Genomic DNA, 13,231 nt, shown 5'->3' with positions numbered 1-13,231 from the left:
TGCATGAGATGTTACATAAGATAACAGAGGCACCAGTGGAGCTCAGTTGGTGAGCCAATTTAAACTAGTGTCAAATTTCATGGAAACCCATTAAACTAGAAATCCTAATTACTTGAGTGCTGCACACCATTGGAAACTCTAGCTTGGCTATTATTATCCATTCTTTACTTTATCTACTTCTTCTTATCAGGAGTGAAGAAGACCACCAGCACAATTTCTATTTTCCATGAATCTAACCTGAAAAATAGTCATTCCATCTGCTTTGTTTACCACTGCTGAGTTTACCTGACGTGTTTTCTTCTGGCACATGAACATTTACCTTTCTGCTGCTCCATTCTGCTCTTGTTTCTTCTTGTAGTGCTCCTCCATGAGTAGTGTGTCCTCTGACAGCAGCTGCTCCATCAGCATGAGCGCTGTCTTACGATTGGTCAGTGGGTAGAGCACTCTAGCTAACGTCTGGTCGGCTCCGACGACTGCTTCTACAAGCTCCTCCCACTTAGGTCTCTCAGCAGGTGTCTCTTGGCCCTCGGTCTCTCCCTCTGGTGTTCCTCTTTCCTCCATCTCCTGGTTTTCTCCCACATTCTCATCTTCCATTACTGGATCTTTCTCCTCATCCACCTGATGACTGATGTCTTCGTCAGAGACCGACGTGCAGGGAGACACAGGGGTTTCACTCATCTGCTTTAGAGGGACTGCACTGGTGGAGTCGAAAACACTGTCAGTCAGAGGTGTAGTCTTGACTTCTTCTTTGACCTCTTCTTCTGGTGACAGAATCCAGAGCGAAGGATCTGTGGTGACGCCACAGCTCAGAGACACCTCTTGGTTTGAATCAGGTGGCTGGCCATTACTGCTTGGTTCATCCACCGACTGCTTCCTCTCTGATTCAGTCACAGAAGATGTGCTGCCTCTGCTGGAAGTCAAAAAAATCATGATAAAGATTTACACCTGATGAAATTTGCAAAATCTTTTTGTGATGTAATGTTTCCTGTTACTGATTAATTCAAATGAGGAAGAAACTGGTATGGCACATTTAATTAGCACTTTTTTTCTCCCCAAAATGGAAACATTACCTATTTTAACATGGGGTCTAATCTTACCTGGACCTGTTTTCAAAAGGAAGCTTTGTCTGAGTGGGGGTGGTCGCAGTGGATTTGATCTCCCTCTCAGTGATCTCTTCACCTCCAGGGGACGGTGGGTTTGAGGAAGTCTCACTAGGCAGTCTGCTGGACCTGCATTCATCTGTGACAGGGCCATGAGATCCAGGACTCGCAAGATGAACCTTGGCTTGAGAAGGGGAAGAGGAAGAGATAGGGGAGATTGATCCACTTGAGTTCCTTGATCTGACTGTAGCATCCTCCTTTGAGTTCTCCTTCAACAGGGCTTTCCTCTGGGTTTGGTTTTGTGACTGTCCCTGAGTGTGCTTCTGACCAACAATCTCTGGCTCTTTTCCTGTTTTCTCCGAAACACTTTGTTTCTTCCTCCTTCTTTCCTGCCCCTGGGCTTCTCTTTCATCAGAAAAGCTTGAAACACTCCTCTTCTCCCTGTCTGGTCCTCCCGTCTCACTCGAATACCTCCACAGATGATCCAGCTGTTCAGAACTTTTACTCAGGGCTGACACTTTTGTCACCTGGGATGCCCCAAGCTCTTCCATGGATTTTCCCCTCTGTGAAGGTACACGGACCTGGTGATGGTCCACAGGAGCTGACTTTCTAGAGGATTCCTTAATGGCAATCTTCTCAGAACTAAAACAAGAACAGAATCAGACATAAAGATTCATGGCAACTGTAATTTACTTTGGAGCAGAAAGCCTTGCAAAGAAAAGCACAACTTGTCTGAGCACAAATGTAATCCATCCATCTGCCACTCATCCAATTCAGGGTCACGGGGAGGGGTCTGAAGCCCATTCCAGCTGCCATAGGACAAGAGCTGGAGGTACACTCTGTGTGACGTGTAACCCGCAGGGGTCAACACAAAGAGAGAAGAAAACCATACACACCTAAAGCAATTTAGAATCACCAATTAACCTAACCCTACCAGCTGCAGTAGCCAAAGAGAACCCATACAGACATGGGGATGGTGGATTCGAACCTCTCGCAACAGTGCTAGCCACTGTGCCACTATTCTACCTGAACATGAATCATTTCAAGAAAATAAAAATATCAATGTTCAAAACAGGAGACACAAACTCGAAATCAACATAATTTCAACAAGTAGGCTAACTCATTGAAACTGGTCCAGTCCATTACTCTTCTTTTACGGTCCATCCGTAAATCTTTTGAAAGAAATGTCGGTTAGCTGGAGGAGGTTGGTGTTGACTTTCCAGCACCACAATGAAACAAGTTGAACTTAATAGTCTGTGCCACAGCGCACACATCACTGACCTAATACTCCTCTGACCTAAAACCCAATAAAAGTGTCCCAATTTGTCTGCAGCACTGGTACATACCTGCTGGTCTCCATAGTATTAGCTGGTAGTAGATCCCCCTCATATTCATTTGCCTGCAGACCCAAAAAAAGAACAAAAAAACTGAATTTAATTTGTACTGGTGTCAGAAATTACTACACTGCCAAGTGAACATGAGCTGAAATATTTTGCTTTAATTTTAATTTTTTATTATTTACGTTCCTGCAATACAGACTCTTAATTAATTAACTATATCTGTGAAAGGAAATCTACAGGTGACTTTAGTACGGATTGCCATATTAAGGATAAATCTAAGGACTTTTTAATGATATTGCAACTAATTTGGCCTACTTTACCTCAAGTGCGTGCGGTGTGGATGTGGAACGGTTCCTAAAGAAACTGGGTGGTTCTGGCTGGTCCAAGAGACTCTCCGCTGACGCAGACTTTCCCTGAGAAGGACCTTGGCTCTCCCTCCATCTGGACTGATTTTGCTTGCCACCATATTGGCCTGAACAGGACTGTGCTGAGAAGAACTGTGCATACCTGTTTTGTGTAAATTAAACAGAATACTTTAAATGCTTGATTTAATCCACACTACAAAGGCAGAACCAAAACAAGCCTCTCAGCTGTACCTGATTGAACTGGTGGAGGAATCGAGAATTCGGCCTGCAGAGTGGGGTCTGTTAATCTTCTTCTTTGTATTTTTAGCTTCATAATTCCCAGATAGAGACCTGGGACCTGGCCAGTCAAATGGTTTCTCCCCAAGGGAGTGCCTCTGTCTGGGTGAAGGTGGTATCTGAGACGTTGGTTGCTGGGGTTCGGCCGCTTTATGGCCCGTCTTACGCTCCATGTAATCCACCAGAGCCTGATGTCGCAGATGTTTTAGGTTTGTCTTCGAGGCGCTCGAGGTTGAAAGAGCTCGACCTCTTGTCTCAAACATCTTCCTCCGTGCTTCAACCAATCCCTGCTCTTCTTGCAGCACCTGCTCCTCTCCCTCATTTTGATCCACAAACAGGTCGTCGCTTTCATTGCCAAATGAGCGGCAGGCTGAGTGGTTTGGGCCACCGCCGAGGTGGTTGAGTTTCTCTGGCTCCGAGTAAGACATCTTCTTCTGCTCAGGAGTCAGTCTCTTTCTGCTTCCAATTCGTGCCACCTGTGGCTGGGCAACATTTGTTGGCCTCCCACTTTCATTTTCATGCTTTTTGCCAATCTCCATGTGATCGCTGATGTCTTCTTCTTTTATGCTCCCCTTCTCCATCCCTTCTGAAGTGACAGAAGGAGTGAGCGTGTCACTAGATGTCTCTGAGTCCTGTGATGAGGAGAAACGATGAATCACTCCAGGCCTCAGCTCTGGCTTTTCCCTGATCCGGTGTGGCCATGACAGCTGCAGGTCCCTCCTTTTAAATGACGTCTCCCTCAGGACTTTCGACTGAGCATCCTTCAGCTTCTCTTTGTAGTACTTTTTAAATGAGTCATCCAAGGTGTTACAGGCAACTGAAATATCATCACCTCTATTATTCTTGCTAATGTCGCCTTGTGGAGGTGTCTCACTGTCATTTACTGGCACATCACCTTGGCCTGTTTTGTTTAAGACTGTTTCCTTGCCTTTTACATTGATACCAGGCTCATTCTTGGGCTGTAATGACACCCTGTTGGCACCAGTGAGGTGGTACAGAAGCGGGGTTGTTTCCTTGTTTATCCTCTCGCTTGCAACATCCCCTAAGGGCTGCCATTTCCCTCTCTTTGCATGATCGTCTCTCTTGGGGTGGTTGGACTGTTCATTGCTAATCAGTGATGTATCCTCCTTTGTTGGTGAGGCTGACTGTGAGCAGCTTCTTTCGGGACCACAATAAAATATAGGGTTGCTGGCAGTGTGCCGGCCAATTTCACGATTCTGCGCTATGTTGATTTCTTCTAAGGCGTCGAAGCTTCGCGAGGACTGCGTCAGTTTAAAGGACGGTCTAACTTGCTCCAGACTCTCAGAGATCATATCTGTTGTGAAAACATCACTTTCATCTGGAATTGTACCACTGGAAGAGCGAGAAGTCTCTTGGAGAGGTCTGAACAAATTGTCCATTGTGCTGTGGCATCTTTCTCTTAGCCTATGTGTCTCCAACACAGTAGAGACTTCACTTCCAGCCTCAGAACCGCAAACAGAAAGAGAGTGTGTCTTCAAACCAGACTCAGACAGCTTACACACTCCAGTGACAAAGTAGTATTGACCCTTGTGCTGAATGCTGCTGCCGCTGATAAGACTCTGACCAGTACTTCCCCAGGGGCTGGCAGCTCGGGCTGGCTCTGAACCAAGCCAGTCGTAAGCAGAATGTGCCCTTTTGCGCTGACTTTCAAGATGGCGCTTACTAGCCTTGCTATAATGGTCTCCATTACATCCATCAGTGCTCGGGGACTTTTTGGCTGGCAGGTGGTCAGGCTGACTTGTGCCTCGAGGAATTGATCGGCTTAGATTGTTTGCTGACTTCTGCTGCTCAGAGGCAGCTTTGTTCTCTTTGATGGATAGGTATTCTGGGTTCAGTGGCAGCCTGGCCTGATCATTAGGCTGGAGGTGGGGTCGGTAGCTTGGTGGCACCTGCGCCTGTGGCTGCTGCTGTTGAGAGCCTCTCCAAACTGGGTATACTGGGTCAGAAGTGAAGTCCGAGTTGCTTGTATCAGCATTAGCTGTCTCAGGTTTTGTGGCATTTAGATCATGGTGCTGCCGAACTTGGGGTCTGGCCTTCTGATAAGGCTGCTGGAGCTGAAATTCAGCATTATTATGATGGATGTTTTCAAAGTTTTTAGTGGCTATAAAACTATCCAGGCGTGCTGGAACTGGAGGAGGACGGACAGGAGGGACAGCACTTTGGGCTGGATTCCCCAAATGCCTCTCTCTTTTTGAGAGTGCTTTGTTGTTGGTTTGGAAACTGTTACTGCCATTGTGGTTAAGGTGGTTTACATTAGTGTTAGTTTTGTTGCGGTATTCCTGGGTGATAGATTCAACTGAGCGATAGAGCTGGTCCATGGTCTTCGAGTCAGACTGCAGAACCTGGGTCGGATGGTAAATAGACTTTACATACTTAAGATCAGCATAGTGGCTGAAGGAGTTTGACTGCAGGTCCTCTGGAAGAAAGGGAGGTGGATAGTCTGGGGCAGTGGAACCACCAGAGAAGGAGCTATAGGCAGAGTCTCCTTTGCCGTGTTGGTGGTGTGCAAGTTGGTCGACGATGCTACTGTTGGACTTGGCTGGGGAAAGCCGGCTGACAGGCATGCTCAGAGGATGCAGATCCACGTTGCTCATTCTCTCAAACTGGAAGTTGTAGGAATCCATGGAGGACTAGGGCGAATGGCAGGAAGGGAAGGGCAGAGTCTGTAGATATGGTGTACGTGTAAGAGCGCTGATGCATGTGTCTTCCTTGTGGTTGAAACCGGGAAAATTACCACAAACACATCTGCACCAGGTTGTCCGTCACGTTGGTTACTATTTAGGTCATTTTCCTGCCTTCTTTTTCCGTAGTCAGAGCCCCATGAAACAGTCTGCTCCTGGGGAAGAAAACACAAACACAGCACAGGCCTGAAAACTCAACTTAGGCTTAACGTTTCAGTACAAACGTGGTACAAATGACTGCTCAAGAGTGAAGTGGTTTGAGAAAATATGTGCTCAGACAGCTACAAGCAGTAAAAGGCTGATATGACTATTTATTAGCTTTGGGTAGTTTTCACAAACACCCCATCTCATAGCTGTTAAACTGCTTTGCAAGGCATGGCACGCAAGTTTGTTGTAAATTATCAACATGGCATGTCCTGTGGCTGAAAACTAAACAAACAACAACACTGGAAAATGAAAGAAAACCACCTTCACGCAGACTGTAGAGCACGTTTGTGAAAATGTATGTTTTTGCAAGGTGCCTTCTGCTTAGCTATGCCAGGGGAGCAGGGAGGGTGTCAGAAAACAGTAAGTCAACAGTGAAAAATATTTGCTTTGCTTTAGCATTTCTAGGTCAAATTCCTCTGTTGGGAAATTCTGCGTGATCCCTTATAAGATGTAAAGACAAATTATACACCGTTTCACTGATTTAGTATTCGTTTTCTTCTAGCAGAGAGCTAAGAGCATCAGGTTTAAAGTATTCATGTTGTTCCCATTAGGCTTACAGGCAAATAACATTAATATTTTTTTTATTATTACTGCATGTGAGACTGTATTTTGTAATCAAAAGCAAACTGAAACAGTATCAATCAAACAGGTTTAGATTGTTAAAGTGCACTCCCTTTAACACAATTACACCGTTGTCTGCCTCAACATGTACTCAAAATTAACACTGTTATGTGAGTAAGACAAGTTTTGTGCCATTTTGTTTTTTGTTTTAGGGTTCTTACAGTTCACGCCAGCTTGGTTTTGTGGGTCAGTGCAGTTAACCACCTGTTGAAGGGGTCTGCCGTTTTGCATCAATAAGACCTCTAATTAAGTTCCCTGAGACTAGCAGACCACGTTGCAGCACACACATGAAAAAATGTCAGGAATTTCATATAGAAGAACAGAAGCACCTGAGGATTAGTCACGTGACAGGTGTATAATACATTGTTATACACAAGTGGCTCATAAAAACATTTGTTTTTCTCTTATTCACTGTACACCACAGTATTTGATTTATGTATTTGTTTTTTCAAATGACTATCTAGAATATGATATATCAAGAGCAACATAATAATCAATGATCAATGCACTATTTAATAATAAAAAAAATCACCATCCTCTCCTTCAATGTAGATCTAAATTTTTAAGAAGCAATATCTGCAAATGCTATGTAAAACTTTCAGATTTTATCAAGTTCACCACCTGACCCCGTGACTGGAAGATGCTGTGCACCGCTAGTGTCACACCATTTCAAATGACACTTTTTATCTGCAACATTATGGACTACCAGCTCCCTAAATCATTGCACATATAATTGCTCCACTCTAAAGGTAACTGTTCTGACAAGTATATACAATATACTATTTAATGTTGAGGCTACATGCCTATGTGAGTGATGTGCTGCTTTCAAACAAATTCCGCCAGTTTCCTGTATGATCATGAACTGGCCAGCAAAAAGAAACAATAAAATTCAGATTTTATATACTTATTTACTGTATTTTGAGTGCTGTGGTGGATATATGTTTATTAGGACTGGGACCCATCTTTGGAAGAAGAAGATTTCATTATTCACAGGAAATATGCACTGACTATAATAACTTGCAAGTGATGTATATCTATATATCTATCAATTTTCTAGTAAATTTCTATTATCATCATTTATCCAAAAAACCACAAAACTCCAGCCATCTCATACAAAAACCAGCTCTGGCAAGTGACTGCGGTGTTTGAGCTTTACAGTGGACTCTCCCATGACCTGCATGCATTTCTTTCACTATGTCATTGAAGTTTAAAGTTACACACCTGTCATGCATACACAAAAGCAAATGCTGCTAATATAACAGAGCCAAGCCGAACATAACACACAATGACACTTCAGTTTGAGCATTAGGGCTCATGAGTGACCGGATTTTGCTCAACTGATTTTGTTTCCTGTGCAATCGGGAATTGTTTCGTTTACAAACCACAATGATGATTTTGAGATTCGTTACAATCACTTTCAGGATTTTTTTCCCCAGTGTTTCCAGGTTTTTTGCCTGGTATTTACAAAAAAAAAAGATAATAATTAAAGATAATCCTAGGTGGCCGTTTTGCATATACACAAAACCCACCTCCCAGGAGCCATTCACAGCTAAACTACAGTATTAAGGGGGGGATCCCATGTGTTTATGAAGGGCCTTCTGATCTGTAGTGTGTTACTCTATGTGTGCCTTTGTGTGTGTGTGTGTTTTCTAGCCATCCTCTTTCCACTGTGAACAGAGAGAGGCTCGCAAACAGGGGAGCGCTGAAGTGGAAGTGATGGAGGGGACAGGCAGTGACAAAATGTACAGAGGGGAGAGAAGGAGGGAGGGTAAGGCAGAGGGTGACCGGCCCAGACAAATACTCTCACACGCAAACCACAACAACAAGAGACAAGAGAAGTGAACAATGACAACAGGAAAGCTGAACACAAGTTAGAAAACCAGACCAAGTGTCACAGCAGCAAAACGGAGAGGGAACTAATCTGGAGCTCTACTGTGTTCAGATTGGATTGAAAATGTATAAACTTTAGGGAGCACCATCAGAAAGAAAGGAAAAAGAAAAACTCACCAGAACTCTGAGTCAAAGTCACTGCCCTTCCTGATTTCCATCTGAAAAAAAGAGTGTTTCCTAAGTTTAATCTGAAATAAAGATTTGCCAATTGATTTCCATGCTTGTTTCTCATTCAGAACATTGTTCGTCTTCTAAAGAGGGACCAGACCAAGTAACCAGGAGAGCCAGATATTAGAGAGAAGACTTCTAGCGGGTTCCTTCTCCCCCCACTGAGACCCGAGACTGCCTAGCGGGGGCCACTGATTGGCTAGCCGATGACGTCCGGCTCTCCGATGCACAATGAGCGCAGCGGAGGGAATATTTCACTGCTGCAGATAGCTGCTAGTGCTGCCGGCCGCCTAAACAACAGAGAGCGAGAGAGGGGAGGAAAAAAAAAAAGAGGCCTCGCATTCCTGGCTGGCTTCAAAGACGGAGCACAGCCCGGGCGCCATTCATTCCCAAGGCCCTGAGCCCGGCACATGGAGACTAGCCAAGGCAGGAGGGAGGGGATAATGGTGGTGGGTCGGGTGGGTGTATGGGTGACCTCCCAGCCTCCACCCCAGAGGGAAAAAAAAAAAAAAAACAGTCACAAAGAACAGCTATCCCCCACTTTCACCCTAATTTTCCTCTTTCCACAATTTCTACAAGTCTCCTCTGTATTTCTTAATAAACTACTAATGACTGGACATCACACAAACAAAAATATCACACAGCAGTACTGCAGTATTTGTGTTGGTTTGAGATAAGTGGCCTCTTTTTAAACCTACAAATGTAAAGCATGTTCACCATGTCAATAATAAACTTTGAATTAACAGGTTAGTTTTATTAAACCCTAAATGGGCACAAAAGGCACAATATTAAGAGAAGACTTAAACCTTAGCATTGCAACATGACACTGATCAGTCAGTCACACGAGTGAACAATAACCTCATCTTTCAAAACTCCTGTGTGATTGTGTAGTGTTGTACAAAGAGCCTTGTTGCTTTCACTGTTGTTTTCTATTGAGGCTGGCACCACTAGTGCTCCGCTATGTGGGATCTTTGTTACTGTCAGCCACATCCACGATGTGCTAGTGATTTCACTGCTGGCTGACTCCACCTGTTGTAAATTTACTCTAACTTTTGTTTATGATCATGCTTAGAGAAGGAAAGAAACATTAGTATGTAAAACTGTAGCATTATCACTGAGAAAATTGACTATAATAACACTTAAAAAAGCAAACAGGCAAGCAAAGTTGGCTTCAAGTATGTTGAATGGTCAATTGTTGAGCTAGATTTGAGCTTAAAGCAATTTCCACACGTGATTACAAAAGAAATCCATGAGAGGGGTTGACCTTAAATATTGAGGTTACGCGTAAACAAGGATAAGCTCATGACCACTTTCTGCCTGGCAACTGAGCTAAGGACTATATCATGGCAGATGGAGGGGAGAGTAAAAAAATTTAAGAACTGCAGGAATTCAAAAAGCAGATTTTTTTTTTTTGTTTAAAAGAAATGGTCACAGGAGGAGTACTTTTTTATTTTGTTAGGAAGACGGGATTCATAAAACCAACAAATGGTAGGAAGAGAGGTTAGGCTGATCTAGAGAGGGAGGAATGAAGTATGGGAGGGGGGTGTTAAATTCTTTCTTTTTTTTAATGTCTTTTATTGGTGATTATGTGTTCCAGCGTGACCTTCACCATGAAGCCACGAGACTGGACCACCAAGTCTCTGAGAAACAGAGATGACTCTCAGAAGGCAGAAATAGAAAAAGAGAGGATGCCAAGAAGATCAAAAGAAAAAAAGACAAATATGCAGGGAGAAACTATTAAAACGGTTAATCCTGCTACATCTTCTGAGAAAAATGACAACAGGTTGGTTGATGAACACCCCCCCAGACAGACCGCAAAAAATGCTTCTGTTATGAGCCCACAAACTACTGTTGGTACTGTGGCTCTTAATTAGAATATTGAATAAGTGTTTTTCCAGCACCATGTCACTGCAGTTGTCTCATTTTTCCAGGAGTCAAGCATTTTCTGCTACAGTGCTCAAAGCAGAGTAATGACATGTGTCTGCATAGTTTTTAACTTTGAAAAAGGACTTAGTTTACCCAGAATCCACAGCAAATTAGTCCTATTTAACACGGTCATGAACTTAACAGCTTTCTACAACAGATATGGCTCATAGCTAAGCCATATTCAAAAAGTTTATCTTTGTAAAGTCAACAAAACCTCTGAACCTTTGTAGACACGTCAAGATTTCTGTTGACCCTCCCGGTGGTGGGCCCCACTTTACAAGCGCTCTTTAAATGACTGTAAAAGCGCCAGTATGCCCGCCACATTGGCTGTTTCTCTCACCACCTCTAAAACATCACACAGTCACTTTTATATATGCCTGCCGTTAAGGCGCAGGAAGTCGCTGCAGTATTCTCCTGAACGATGAGCATCAACACATCAGCACTAATATACCAAGGGAAGAAGTTACACCAAGATTTTACCATCAGCTTGACATTACCATAGTTGATCAACAATTTCAGGCTAGCAAGAAAATTAAAATTATTTTGCAAATTACAAAATTACAAAATTAAGTCCAGGTGACTTGTATGATACTTGGGTGATAAAGGACTGCAGAAAGCGATTTCCATGCTCTGCTGTCTTGCTGTTGGTGAAAAAGATTTTTCCATCACAAACAGTAAATCATTACATCTTATTATTATCATTATTTTTTTTTCTTCTGACTTCGGTGATTATACTAATTACACATTTGTGATCCTTTTGACAAAAACAAAAAGAAAGGCACACCAGATTGGCAGTTTGAAAACCAATCTGGGGCTGTATGTGGACACTACTGCCCACAACTCCCACTGTGTTTGGATATATATCAGCTGCAGCACTGAGCGGAGCCTTCCTGCAGAGCAGAACATTCACTCCATCTGAGAAAAGTTCAACCACAGCAAATAGAAATGACAGATATTTAAGTTGATGAGAAGCAGACCAAGACTCACAGAGCAAAGCTTTGACTCAGTGTGCAAAATTAGAAAACCAAAGAACTCTTTGGCTCATGAAGGCCTTCATCAAGACTACAAGCCATGATATTCTTCACTTACTCTCAGTGGACTATGCACATAGTGCTTTAACCTACATTCCCTTTCACTGAAATCCACAAAACCTAACTACCAGGGAGGCAAAAGAGAGTCAACACAAGCTCAAATTAAAATAAAAGTTAGAAACATGACTTCACTTCTGGACAAGAGCCTCCCAGAGGACCAACAGGGCATCATTCTATTGTCCTCAATCAAACAGAAGCAGGGAGGAAGCCGTTTTTGAAAAGCTGGAAGTGGATGTGTGTTGAGCTCTGACAGAGCAAAGCGGCTGTTTGCGGGAAAAGGAAAGGGGCTTGCCATGCAGCGTTATCATTAGCACCAGCAGTGTACTTCTTTGTGTATGCGTGTGTCAGACACACATATGTATGAACCACAATGATTAAACAGTGAGAGCTGGGGAGAGAAACTGTGAAACTGTTGCTGGGCAGTGCTCACATCAGTGGCTAAAATCTCTAGCTGACCAAGACAAGCTGTCACACTCTAATAAGCTCTGCATTCCTGCCCTGATCTGGCCTAAATACTTGACAATATCAACACTGAGTCCACTTCATGTTGTTGTTATTGTTTTAACAAAAAAAAAGTATAGAAAAAAGAAAGCAATATGTTTGCAACGCCAAACACTGAATGCATGTTTGTGCAACTATGACACTCCTTTTGTGTTTGCATAGATGCAAATTACTAACATCCCTTTAGTTAAACTGTGCTTACATAAATGCCAAAGATGAGACACACAGAAAACCCAACAAGGGTAATATGTGTATATTAATAACATGCACCAAAGTTATTTTGTATCCTTCCTGGTCAATGATTAACCAGGAACTGCATCGTGCCTCACAGCACTTGGCTTAAAAATGAGTACAGGCCTCTAAGAATGATAAACTATTCTCAACTGGCCTCTGAGAAGACAATTACTTTTGTATTAAAGACCCCCCAGGGCTTTGCAATGTGATCTAGTCATGGTCAGTTTAACTGGATACTGTAGGAATTCCACTGCACTAGAATAGTACGAGCCTACAGGCCATTGGGTTTTACTTGTGTGAAGGCGAGTCTGCATGGGGCCTCAGTCTAAAAATGGCCCGCGCAAATTCATAATTTCGGCTCCATATCCTTTTCAGTCTTTGGTATGTGTAATAAAATCTGAGAACATACTGACCTAGGTCAAAATCCAGATGTAAAAAGATAGTAAACAGCCTATTACAAATATATCTCAATATACTGAATGTTGGCGAGTGGCCTGATAAGATAATCTGATCATTTACATAAAGACTTTATTAGGTGTGCTATACTACTACCAGGTCGGACCACCTTTTTTCTTCAGAATCGCCTTAAGTCTTCATGGCACAGATTCAAAAAGGTGGCAGAAACATTCTGCAGAGATTTTGCTCCATATTGACATGACAGCATCACACTCCAGATGTGTCGACTGCACATCCATGAGGCCAATTTAAAAATTATGACCCTACCTTCATCACAGTTAAGCAGACGACAATCTTTGTTTGGGCATGCCACTTTGAATATGTTGGAATTAATTTCTACAATATTCAGAAGAT

General features: G+C 43.0%; 1 protein-coding gene across 3 annotated transcripts in view; it reads right to left on the bottom strand.

The window, feature by feature from the left end:
- shroom1 (shroom family member 1) overlaps positions 1–13,231 on the bottom strand; it is a 31,974-nt gene that overhangs the window by 5,207 nt on the left and 13,536 nt on the right. Inside the window, exons 2-7 of one of the 3 annotated variants that reach the window (XM_039618368.1) lie at positions 8,619–8,659; positions 3,037–5,938; positions 2,761–2,947; positions 2,447–2,499; positions 1,098–1,742; positions 320–910 (exon numbers count right to left, since the gene is read on the bottom strand). In XM_039618368.1, the coding sequence (XP_039474302.1) occupies positions 320–910; positions 1,098–1,742; positions 2,447–2,499; positions 2,761–2,947; positions 3,037–5,726 (4,166 nt within the window). In that variant the 5' untranslated portion in view covers positions 5,727–5,938; positions 8,619–8,659. The remainder of the gene's footprint in view (positions 1–319; positions 911–1,097; positions 1,743–2,446; positions 2,500–2,760; positions 2,948–3,036; positions 5,939–8,618; positions 8,660–13,231) is intronic. The other 2 variants (XM_039618370.1, XM_039618369.1) reach the window with 2 other exon arrangements.

Source organism: Oreochromis aureus, linkage group 10 (genome assembly GCF_013358895.1).
Source record: "Oreochromis aureus strain Israel breed Guangdong linkage group 10, ZZ_aureus, whole genome shotgun sequence".
In the NCBI taxonomy this organism is placed as follows: Eukaryota; Metazoa; Chordata; class Actinopteri; order Cichliformes; family Cichlidae; genus Oreochromis; species Oreochromis aureus.
Note: the sequence above shows the minus strand (reverse complement) of the source record. Positions and strands in the feature narration are given on the sequence as shown.